Source organism: Pygocentrus nattereri, chromosome 26 (genome assembly GCF_015220715.1).
Source record: "Pygocentrus nattereri isolate fPygNat1 chromosome 26, fPygNat1.pri, whole genome shotgun sequence".
NCBI lineage: Eukaryota > Metazoa > Chordata > Actinopteri > Characiformes > Serrasalmidae > Pygocentrus > Pygocentrus nattereri.
Window position 1 is genome coordinate 15,321,712 of NC_051236.1, and position 12,505 is coordinate 15,334,216.

General features: G+C 40.3%; 1 protein-coding gene across 1 annotated transcript in view; it reads right to left on the reverse strand.

Moving 5' to 3' along the window:
- Window positions 1-12,505, reverse strand: part of plxna1b (plexin A1b) — a 203,770-nt gene that overhangs the window by 49,333 nt on the left and 141,932 nt on the right. The window contains exon 10 of the mRNA XM_037534937.1: window positions 3,334-3,534. Within this exon, the coding sequence (XP_037390834.1) occupies window positions 3,334-3,534 (201 nt within the window). The remainder of the gene's footprint in view (window positions 1-3,333; window positions 3,535-12,505) is intronic.

The window sequence follows — 12,505 nt, forward strand, 5'->3', positions numbered from 1 at the left end:
ATGAAGAACTAAAAATATACTTAGCTGGCAATGCTAGCTCCCTGTAGAGATCACATGCGCGCACACACGTAAAGGAATTCTGTGAGGGTGCTGAGCACAGACAACCCCACCCCACTCCACACTTATTGCTTTGCATGCATTTTACACATATGCACCAATTTTTCACTAGAAAAAGGCATGACCTTCCGCTAATGCGACGTTTTAGAGAATCCACTTCAGTAAGGCAGGCCCTGTCTAATTTTGTTTCCATATGCATTTCGTTCTAAATGCGTTCTGTAAGCTATAGAGAGCATGTCTGAGAGATAGCAGCTGAATGAATAAATAAGACATTGTGCAATACTATTTCAGTGGAACTTTAATAGGGAGGCATGATCAGAATCAGTCAAAATCTGAATCAGATGATTTTTTGCTCTAAATACGGTCACCCGCAAATTTACCATTTTAATTTTGGCTGATGCGAGTTGTAATTTTATTATGCTGTATGTGCTTAATAGCCAGTCATGTCTTAGTTTCAGTGTAGAATTATTTGAGATTAACGTTCTTTAAAGCCTAGGATTCTGTTAAAAATGAAAGAAGCCTTACTGATTCAGGAGAGAAAACAAGCTAAAATATGGTGTGCGTGCTCTGCTGCAAGTCACCTTGTACACCCTGAAATAGTCATTTAAAAGTCAGAGGTGTCGAGTTGGATTACATGGGTCTTTTTCAGATTACGACATACGTCTTTATACATTAAAGTCACATGCACAGGCTTGAAAACAAGGTCCGGCTTGATGTTTAGTTATTGCGATGTAAAATCAATAGTATACTGATGAAGATATGATAATAGTAGTTAATTCCCTTACATCTATGGAATCATGGACAACAAGTCCACCCCCCCCCCTCATTTAATACTCTCAACACATGTGTAATCATCAGATGCATCCACTTGGGGAAACATTCTGAAGCACAGTCGATGACTAACTGTTCTTCCACACACTGCATACAATTACGTATTTGCAAAAGAGAGGTCTTAATCACAAAATCTTACATAGTGCAGCTTTAAATAGCCAAATGTTTTTCATTTACAAATACAAAATGCCAGGTGGGTCCATTAAAGAATAAAAAATAGCTATTAAAAAGTGCTGGAAATGTGCTGAATAAATCTGAACTTTTAACCAGCCACTTTAATCAGTCACAAATGAGAAATAATTAGCATTAAATTACAACATGTTTGTTACTGCCAATGATAACTGACTTCTAAGGGTTAACCTTGCCCTAGAGTGAGAGGAAGTAGTAATCTTGTGATGAAAGTGAAAAATCATCTGTTGAGGTTGATAAGGCCCTATTGGTACAGAAACTCATGTGCGCACATTTAGGTTTCCTGCGTGTACTCAAGCAAACCCTGATGCAATCAAAAAAGACAGAAGGAGAGAGTGCGAGAGTGGAAGAGAGGGAAAATCATTAGAGATGCTCACATGGCACCCCCTTAGCCTCCTTTCCTAATCTCTCCATCTCTATTCCTCCATTATGAGCTCCTAAAAAAACCCTCCGTTCCTATTGATGAGCAGATGGCGAGTGCAACCATATCTGCTTTCAGTACACTGCACATCTCCATTCACTTCCATTATGGCTGGGGCTCCTCTTTCTCATCCACTGGTTCAGTTTCATCCTTTCAGGGGATCTCTCCAGCTTCCTCTCCACTGGCCTCCCCCTCCCTCCTTCAGCTCTCTCCCTCCTTCGCTCATCCTTTTTCTTTGCCAGAACTCTCCCTCCCTCCTTCTCTCTCTGTAATTCATCATCGTTTTTCTCCATGTCTCTTCTAATTGGTTCTCATCAGGGACCTCTACTTCTCCCTATGACACACACGCACAAGCTTGCTCACACACTCACACACTCACACACTCACAATGCCCAGGTGGACAGGAGAATTCTGTTACTCCTTCCTCTCATCCTTTTTGCTTTCTCTCAGCCCAATTTCTGTCTTTCTATCTTCTATTAGACTGAGAATAGGTGATGGACTGCACAAATTCCATTATCTCTAGTAAGGTGACAGTGCAGAGGCAGCATTCACATTAGTCTTCTCTCATTCTGTTTCAGTGAGCTTTCAAAAAAACACTTTTAAATTTGCTATTTCCCACGAGTTCCTCCCTTTCTTGTCTTTCCAACTGTATTTGCTGAGACTTTCCTCATTCTCGTTTTTTTTTTCATTCTAAGTAAACTTTTAAAAGAACACTATAAAACTACATTTCCCATAAGCATCAAGGGTGAGTTTTTCAATTTCTGGTTTGAGTTTCCAACTATATTCACTCAATTCACTTTTCTCATTCTGATTTAGTAAGGTTTAAAAACAACACTATAAAACTACATTTCCCATAAACACTAAGGGTGAGATCCACTCTCTGTGGTTAAGCTTCCAGATGTATTCACTCAGCTCAATGCAGTCCAAACAGACACGGCTTTCCCATGCACCCTTGCTGCTTCCTGCACACTAACTCATGATTACAAGGCTGAAGGGTGTCAGAGCGGACACAAAGCAGATGCCACGAACCACAGGAGCAGACATTGGGGGGGGGGGGGGTGTATAGTGTGGATGTCATAAGGGTTGTCTGAATTATTATTTATTTTTATTTTTTTGGTGTTGACTCATGACCACCATGGAACAAAGTTCACAATCTGGGTGAAATCATGAGATTTAACCACTGAAGTTGATTTGCTACTAAACAGTGGGCACAGGCTTAACAGAACTAGACGGTTCAAGTTTGGAAATTGCCTAGACTGATTTATCTCAATGTCTGCTGCAACATTCAAATGGGACAACAAGAATGTAGCCTAAACTACATTAACCCATGGACCCAACCTGCCCGGTGTCAGTTCAGGCAGGGCGAGCTGTACGTCTGTCTGCAGAACAATATATTAATAAATATACTACAAAGTAAAATAGAATAAATATACTAAAACTTGATTACCTCTATCTCTCTCTCTCTCTCTCTCATATATAAACACAGACTCTGAAGACAGGGGCTTAGCCGTGGATTAGCATTCTCCTGTTTACACTACTGATATACAATGATTCTCCACAGACTCTTAGGTCCACACACACGTACACACTTTCAACACAAGCACATCATTGCACGTACACACCCACATAAGCATGCAGCATGCTGTTTGGTGGGTAAATGCAGAAGGAGGCATGCGAGTGTGTGTGTGTGCGGATGTGCTTTACTGAGCATGAAAATGTGAAGGAAGAAGGGGAACACATTGTTTGGTAGGAAAGAACATCACCGCTTCCCTCTAGTAAGGAGTATGATGGATGATGTGCCAGAAGTTTGAGTGTGCATGTGCGTGTGTACTCACGGTGGTTTTCTGGCACTGGATGCTGGAGCTGTTGAAGCGCAGGGCTGTCACACTGTGGGTTTCCCCCTGGATGTGGAAGATGCACTCGTAGTTCCTCTGGCCTGACTGCGGCTGAGGAAGGTTGCGGGCAGCCAAAGTGATGGGCTTCGTTACACCAACTGGGATATAGATCTGAGTTGATGGCAGAATCTGAGGACAATCCTGAGAGACAAAAGAGAGACAGAGTCAAAGAAAGAAAGGTTCATTACTCATAAGCTCTCACAACGTTAGGTATCTACCGTTACTGAGTCCAATATTTATACACTGGCAGTCCATAAGAAACACATCCATGTACATAAATCATCTTTTGATATTTAGCAGCTATTTTCATGTTTATCCTGTCTATTCACTTGAATGAGAAAACAACAAATGATGGATATTTCAACAAGGTAATGCAAGATGCCACACAGTACATTAAATTAAATTCAGGAACGATTCAGAGATGTTGTGGGGCTACACAGTGGGAAAAGTATGGATGGTCTGGTGACTGTACTGAAGGACATGGAAGCAGTTTCTTTAAATCATTTCAAAAAGAAAATAACTTCAGGAAAATATGGCTAATGAGATCATCTTCAAGACTAGAGCAGCTATAAAAAGGCTCTAAACACTATAATAATTGCTCCAAGTTTGTATTTTGTAAAGATTACTGACACCAAGAGAAGGTAAAACAGGAAATATACACACTAACAGTTTAAACTGTATCATTTTGTAGGTTATCTATTCTTGAAGACAAAGATTTTAGAAGTGATTCTTCACTGCTGTTCATCCATAGTGGTTGGATATTTCTTTTCCACACACTTCCCAACATAGCCCCACAAGAACTCCATGGGTTTTAAATCATGGCTGAAGTTTACTTAATAAACTGTGTGGCATATTTTATTGACTTTCTGGAATAACCATCTTGTTTTGTTTTGTCCTCTAAGTGAATAGACAGGATACCCATATCAAAATGTTGCCAAAGCCAGCAGTAAGCCTGCAATGAAAATGAAGTTTCAAAGCTAAACCTGTCTTTTTGGCCAAATTATGATGTGTGAATTAACTTGTTGCGTCGTGCACCACGTGCTTAACAGAACTTATAATCACAGTTTCTTTTGGTCTGAGACCTCCCTCTGAGTATGACTGGTACACATGGAGTCAGACTCCTGTCTATGTCAATGCAAAGAGACTTTGATAGTGCTGAGATGTACAGTATATTTACATATACAGCATTTGGTGGTAGTTCCATTTCATGTATTTCAATGTTTGAAGTACACTGTTAGCTTAAACATCAGCGCATAACAAGCACATGTGAACGATTCTTCTCGACTGCCTGTATTTTCATATATAATACTACTGCACATTGTATACTTCAGGAACATTAAAGCTAGTCAAACCAAAACAAATCAGGTAACATACATACACACCTAATGCAAGAATAAAATCATTTTAGTTTTTCTATGTAAATTTTGTCATGTATTTTTGCAATCACTATTTTATGGTCTTAAATACTGTACTTTCAGACCCGCTACTATCTTAAGTTTGTCTCTCAGCTTTGCACAAAATCCTTCTATTAATTGTGTAACAGGCGGTGGACTCAAATTCTACATGCAGCTAGTTTAAGCATGTTTTTATGGAAAAGCTGCTAGATTAACTGCAGCTGAAATGCCAGGACTGCAGATAACACAAGTACAAACCCACAGTCTCTAGCAAAACAATTTCATATCACTGTTTATTTTTACACAACACAAACAACTGGCATGCATCGCATGTGCATGCATTCAGAAAGAAACAGTGTGTCTTTGAGGGGGCAAAAGAAGAGGGCTATTCTCCTTCTCCCTCTCCTCCTCCCTGTGGAATTAAGCTGAAATGAAGCAGCCGCATTGTGCACTGATTAACACTGCAGATTGGAGCCACATGACAGTAGACTCAGTTAGAGCTGGGTGGAGCTGGACACTCTTTCCAAACCCATCTGGAGAGGATCCATCTACCTGCCCCAATTCGGTGCTCTGTGTGCGCGTGTGTGTAGGTTTTCATATATTTACAAGACAAAAATGTGTTTATTTTGTGAAGAAAACCAAAAAAGGGGGCATAACTTGTCAGAATCATTCTGCTGGTCTAAAGGTGCTTTTACAAAAGCTCCAGATTTTTTTTTAATTGAAAGGGTAAAGAAATTTGATTTTAGTTACCAAGGTTAAGATTAGGGTTAAGTTTGTGGTTCTTGCTTTTGTTACATCCTGATTAGATTACTGTAATCTGCCGTATCTTGATCAAAATGTCTCTTGCTTGTTTACAACCTAAAAAGCACCCTGATTATCACCTGGTACAAAGAAAACAAGTGCTTGGAGTGCAAGTGCCTGATGATTGCCACCTGCAATGTAATTTGTAGACTGTAGTTTAGCTCTTCTAGTGGTTATGAAAGTCCACAGAAACACAAAAGCCATTGATTGAATTTGCAAAAATGAAACCAAATACACCCCTCACAAAACCTGGCTCTCTTTTCACATGTTGACAATGTTACATGAGTTCTGACGGGCCTATAAAGATTTTATAATGGCTGAACTGCTGCTGTGTTGTGTTTGGAGGAGAGGAGGGATTCGGTCTCAGAATTCCCTGCTGACCGTATACCCCCACCCCCTCACCCCTCTTCCTAAAAATACACAATTCATGTGAACAGCATGATCATTAAAAACCGGGAGTTTGCAAGTATGTCACTACAGAATCCATTATAACGTAACATTCAAAGCGATTTACACCTACATACACTGCATATGCTTTGTCTACATGCTTCTCTGCGGTCAGCTTCTCAACTGCTTCTGACTACTCTATGTTCTCAGCTTAAACTAAAAGGAGATTGTGGTTTTGATGTTGCTCAGAGATTGATTCAACCTTAAAACAGTTTTATTGACTGGCTTTTTGTAACTGTTGAATGCGTTGTGCAGAGTGAGGACTGTATGCAATCGTGGCAATGTGTAAGTGGCACTGCTGTAAGTGAACTGATGATGGGACAAACTTGTTCCTTAACTGTAAAGCATTTTGGTTTTATGTGCTACAGAAATATAAATAAAGAAATAAAATGTACTTACTGACTTAGTATTTCTAGGATCATGAAATATCTATGTATATATTTGAGTTAAGACATGGGTATGACCTTCGTGTCCAGAAAAGGTACAAAAACAAATGTGTATGTGTGTGTGTGAGAGAGAGAGAGAGAGAGAGAGAGAGAGAGAGAGAGGGAGAGAAAGAGAGAAAGAGAGAGAAGGGGGGGGTGAGATTAAGGAGGCAGGAACAGGGTGTAGAAGACTGACGAAAGCTGTCCAAGTGACATCATTAGACTGCTCATGCCATGAGTCGACTATTCAGCGTGTGACCGTGCGTGTGGCCAGCACAGGCAGAAACACAAAACAGTTCATAAGGCGTGGGAGGACATGTTCCCATTCCATAAACATCACTCTGAGAGAGTGTGTGTTTGTGTGTGCGTGTGTGTGTGTATAAAAGACAGAGAGTCAGCCAAGAGATACTTTCTGAGGACAGCAATAAAGCAAGGAAGGAGATGGAAACTTGGCTCATCTCACTGCAATAAAAAGCTCTGCTGTAATGAAATGCATCACCCCCTACATACCCACACCCAAGCATGTCCAGTTCATTCTGTTATTAAGCTGTTATATGTCCCAATAACAGTTTCCTTCAAACCGCTGAATATCTGACTGTTTGTTGATCAGCTTACTCTGTCATCTGTGTGTTTGCTCATTGGCTTAGGCAGTCATCTGCTTGTTTGGTGATTGGCTTACAGTGTGAGTAATGGCAGACAGTGGATTACAAAGAGCAAACAGACAAAATGAAAACTAACATAATGAAACAAACCGCTACCTATACTAAAACAATGCAACCTGATTTTAAGAGAAAGAAAGAATCATTATGCCTGCACTATCAATTAAACATCTTTCTCAATAGAAAACACGATCCGTGCAATCAAAGTTAGAGCGACTTATCACAGGTTTAGCACTCAGCAACACAGAAATCATGCAGGAATTCTACAATAATACACTCATTAAGCCAAATTAAAAGCGCTTTCAAACTACACTTGGTTCTGAAATGTCATGTGACTAATTGCATTCATTCGTTTGTTTATATTTAGAAACATATTACACTAATATTTTGTAGTCTCTGTATAAGTTTAAGTGCTGTTATATTTTACTGTATACGAGTCGGTGTGGGGCAGCTTTAAATATGATGCCCCACTTAACAACGTGAAACAGAACTCATAATGCATTCTCTTTCCAGAGCATTTTCTATCGATGTGGGGGTTATATATTGTTGTAGCATCTAACTACCAGCTTGTTTGGATGTAGATGGGCGGGAGGCATGGCCATGCGGAGAACCAGAGGTACCGCCATGCAGTGATGAGAGAGTTCTATCTCATGAATAGCTGTGCTGTGGACATTTAGTGTGTTTATGTGTTGCTTTGTGCTGAGGCAGTCTGTAGCAGCTATTATGAGCGGACTGTGTAGGGCTAGAAGTGACCTGCCGGCTGCCCCACTATATTTGTTAGTACTGACTGGGGGTCTCCCCTGCTGCATGTTAACAAAAGAGCCCTTGTGCTTGAAGCATTTTTTTCCACCCATGTCGTTTTCTGCGTCAACACTACACTGTTTTCTCCCCACCCACAATTTTTGTCTTGTAAATTATGCTTAAGCACGGTTTGTTTTATATGACTAAGAACATTTATATTTAGCCCGTTAACAGTCGCTCTGTTCCAGAGCGCTTTAAAAAAGCTGCAAACAGTGGAAGCCAAAATACCTGGAGATACTTCAAGAATTTATTAGAATCTAGATAAGAGTCATATCATAGCTTAACCTAGTAAAATGAATTTAATTTAACTAGTAAATACAAGTGTGCTTTTTTAAAGTGAACAATAAAAAAGGTAAAGAGAAAAGAAATTAGAAACTCAGTGCAAATGCGTGTGATAAAGTGAGATGAGGCGTCATAAATTAACAAAGTAAAATAGCTCTATTTATTCAGGTTGAGGTTAAAAGGTCTGACGCTGTGGAGAAGGGGGCGTGGCCCAGCATTGAATGCAGGATGAAGAAGCCGGTCCGGCTGAACCAGCAGGCGATACGCGCCTGTGCCTTGTTTCTGCCAGCCTACTTAGTCATCTCTTCCTTCAGTAGGCGGCAGAGCTTCAAGAGAGAAGGAGACCCATGCAAGCCACGAGAGTGAGCCAAGCCAAACTGAACAGTCCCCGCGAGTAGGACCTTGATGGTATAGGCTGAAAAGCCATTCAATTTGTGTTTGAAATAAACATCCGCTCTCTGCCTTTACACCTGCCCCCGGCATCTTTCCTCCCCACCCGTTCAGAAAGTTATAGAAGCATTTTCATGCTAAATTTTAGCCAACCATGACTAGTATCTATCCTAATTAATTAACCAATGTGGGGATGACTGATCACGTTTGGTCAAAAAATTGGGCCTTTTAGCTGCTCAAGAAAATCCTTTTTCAGAGACAGCCTTACAAATCAGCCCATGATGAGGCAGCATTGTATTCTGGAAGCCTACAGTCATTCTAAAACAGCGAATCAAGAAGGAACAGCAGAAAAGAGGAAAAAAAAGTAGGCCTGGCTTGGTTATGACAGGTGTCTAAATAGGATATGGCTCCCATTAGAAGAACAGCCTGCAGACCAGCCTGCAACCATACCTCAAACCAGAGGAATTCCTTTCATCTTCCACAAGGTCATTTTTCTGAGAGCTCTGTTCAGCACTTCCATTTCATGTTCAAACTGAGGGCATTTTTTGTGTCAACCCAGCTGGTTCGGCAAGCATGTGTGTGTATATATGTGGGGCAAATGCTCCCTCTTTCTCCAGGCTCCAAGGTTAACCACATCACTAGGCGGTCAGCAGTCATGCCCTGGGTTGACGTGGTAAAAGCTGGACAGAGTCTGGATGAGAAAGCTGATGGAAACGTCTGAGCTCCGCATGTCATATGAGCCATAAGAGTCAGCTCAAAGTCATCTAAAAAGCTGAGTGGTTTGGCTGCAAACTAACAAGTTAGCCTATCGCACAATCAGGTGGTTTTGATGGACTACGGTGCAGCAGCTGCTGCCAAAGTCAGGCAATTACAACAACAAAACAACAATTTAAAAAAAAAAAAAAGCCTAAAAAGTTATGATGGAATGCTGGCAGACAGCACACAAGTAAACAAATAAATAAGACAATTAATAAACGAAATAAACAACAAAAATACGAAGCTTGCCCAAACAAAAACAAAAAAAAAGAAAGAAAAAAAAATACTGGTAATGAGTTGCCTGGCCAGTGTAGGCTCAGAGAGAGCAGATTAATCCATAATTAATGTCAGCAGCGTCGTGGAGCGCTCAGATAAGACTGAGAGGGCGAGAGGGCAAAAAAAAGCAGCAAACACAAAATCAAAGCCCGCGACTATCAAAGAGGCCTGCGGATCCGCAAACGACCACCATGAGTGCTGAAGCTAACAGGGAGCCTGACAGAGATAAAGCCAGAGGGCTGGAAGAGCACAGTGTTTTGGACTAGACAGGGTTTAAAGGCATAGTTCTGTGAAGAATCTAATTTATACAATTTTTCACCTCATATGTAGTGGATCAGCCAAGACATGTTAAATAAATCATCACACACATGCCTTAAACCTTGATCTCAAACAGACTTGCACATGCACTTTCTGACACAGTATGACAAACAATAATCCATAAAATGGACAAAGGCTTAGCGTACAAAAAAAAAAAAAAAAAAAGTTGTAGCAGCTTGAGGCCTGAATTTTGTCAGTATTTTTATATATATAAATAATAGTATGCCACACAGTATCAGAAACCCCAGCAAGTCTAATTAAAATTAATTAATAAATCAACATGGTTTGAGGCATGTGTGCAATGATTTAGGTGTGCGGTTTGCTAACAAGGGATGGTAATATATTTCTTGCTATTGTAATTAGGTCAATATGCTTCTCTGAGCATACTGTAGACAGTCAGTACTTAAAGCTACACTATGTAAGATTTGGGGACTTGGAGACCTCTCTGGTGGAAATGTGTAATTGCATGCAACATGTGGAAAAACATTTTGTTACGTCGATTGTCGAACTCTTCTCCAAGTGGATGAATCAGATGATTGCGAGCGTTTTAACAGAGTATTCAAAGAGAAATAAATGTCTGCTGAGGATGTGAGTGAATTATCTTCCATCATATCTTCATCTGTATAATGTTAATTTCACATGACACCTAAACACAGTGGCAGATCTGTGTGTCTGATATTAGTATGTAATGATGTATGACATGCTCTGAAAACTCCCGAAAATCAGACCCAACGCCTCTTGACTTTTAAATGACAATTACAGGCTTTACAGGGCAACACGCACATCATCTCAGTCTGTTTTTCTCCTCCTGACTCAATAACACTACTTCTTTCAATATCCACAAAAATCTTACATACTGTAGCTTTCAAGAACACTTACTAGCTGCATGATTCATTATAAAGACAGCATAATTCATGCCGCTTAATTGGATTATGGCAGTGCACTCTGTAAAACACTGAATAAAAATCACTGCATCCACAGTTTAATTTATAGTTTTTTTTTTCAAAATGGCACTTCTGGTTCTTTTTTGTCTAACTTCCATCAACTGCTAACTACTTCAGCCTCACAGGCCTACTGCAAAACTAAAGAAGAAAGCATCAGACATTAAACACATCTAAGCTGATTGACTATAGCTCGGGTAAAGGGAAAACGCCGTGAAATCCTGGCCGTGCCATTGCTTTAAGCCGCGTGAAGGAAATGAACCTGTTTATCCTGGCTAATCAGCCAAAGCCATAAGACAGAGGGAATATTTAGAAAAGTAAGAGAATGGTGGTGTGGGTGTGCTCCATTGAGCACCAAATAGATCTGCCACATCCTCCAAGACACGCCGATTCACCTCAGAGCTGACGCCTCAGCTAGCTGTCAGCCAAACTGGCAGTAATGGAAGAAGAGTGGATGTGGGTAAAGAAATAAATAAATAAATCCCTCACTCTTTTTCCTCCCTCCATCCCTTTTCATGTTATTTCTGGCATATTCCATTTGGTGGAATAGCTTAGGTAAGCTCATTAGGCAACAAGGTGCTCTGTGCTCGAGAGAGATTGCAAGAGGGAGAGCGAGCGAGCGAGCAAGCACGAGAGAGGGAGATACTTTGATGGATAGAAAGAAATTGAGGAAACGAGTAAGCGTGAGAAGAGCATGTGTACGATGGAAATAACCTGACAGGCAGCCAACTTATGGTACAGTGTAAAAGAGCTCGCTCACTCGCTCGCTCTCTCCCTCTCTCTCTCTCTCACACACACACACACACACACACACACACACACGCTCCTTACAGCAGTGGTGATCAGTCATTACTGACATTTCAGGGATGTCAAATCATCTGCTACAATTAATCCCATATCGTCCCTTATTGACTGGGCCAGGTACGGATGAGTGAATAGGCCAATATCAGTCCAGCCTGCGCATGTATATACTGACATTTCCAGGTAACTCTTAGAAGGCGCAGTAATAATAAAAGCAGGGTGTAATTTGATTTTAAGGAGAACGGGGCTCAGCCCACCAGATTTTGGTTTCCACTTAATGATTTTTTTTAAGAGTTTTGAATCAATGCTTTACACAAGCAACCTACAAAACTCTGCTATAAATGAAACTTTATTTCCAACATTAACATCCACAATTCATCTGAAAGGTTTTGAGTGCACAAACAACAATGACACCCCACAGCCAAGACTAACTGTAACAGATGGAGGTGTTCATTGTACCAGTCTGGTAAATAGAGGCAAAACAATTAACATTATGCACTAGATGAGCCGTCAACCCTACATAAATAAAACTATATCAAAATAAACATTAGTGAAAAGAGTGCGTCAAATTTGGCAAATTTATGCTGGAAGGTAGAATAGAACATCTCAGCACAAGAAAACTAATTTATTATTTCCATATCTGGTTTTTGATAAATCTGTGCAAAAAATTTTTATAATTGTGAGTCTTCTTTAAACTGTCCTATATTTCAGGCACTAAGATGGGGATTAAAACAATCTTATACACACAAAAAACTTCTTCATTGTGAATCTTGAAAAGTATCTGTTCAACCCTGGTCAGAATTAGCAGAATTCCAATGCTA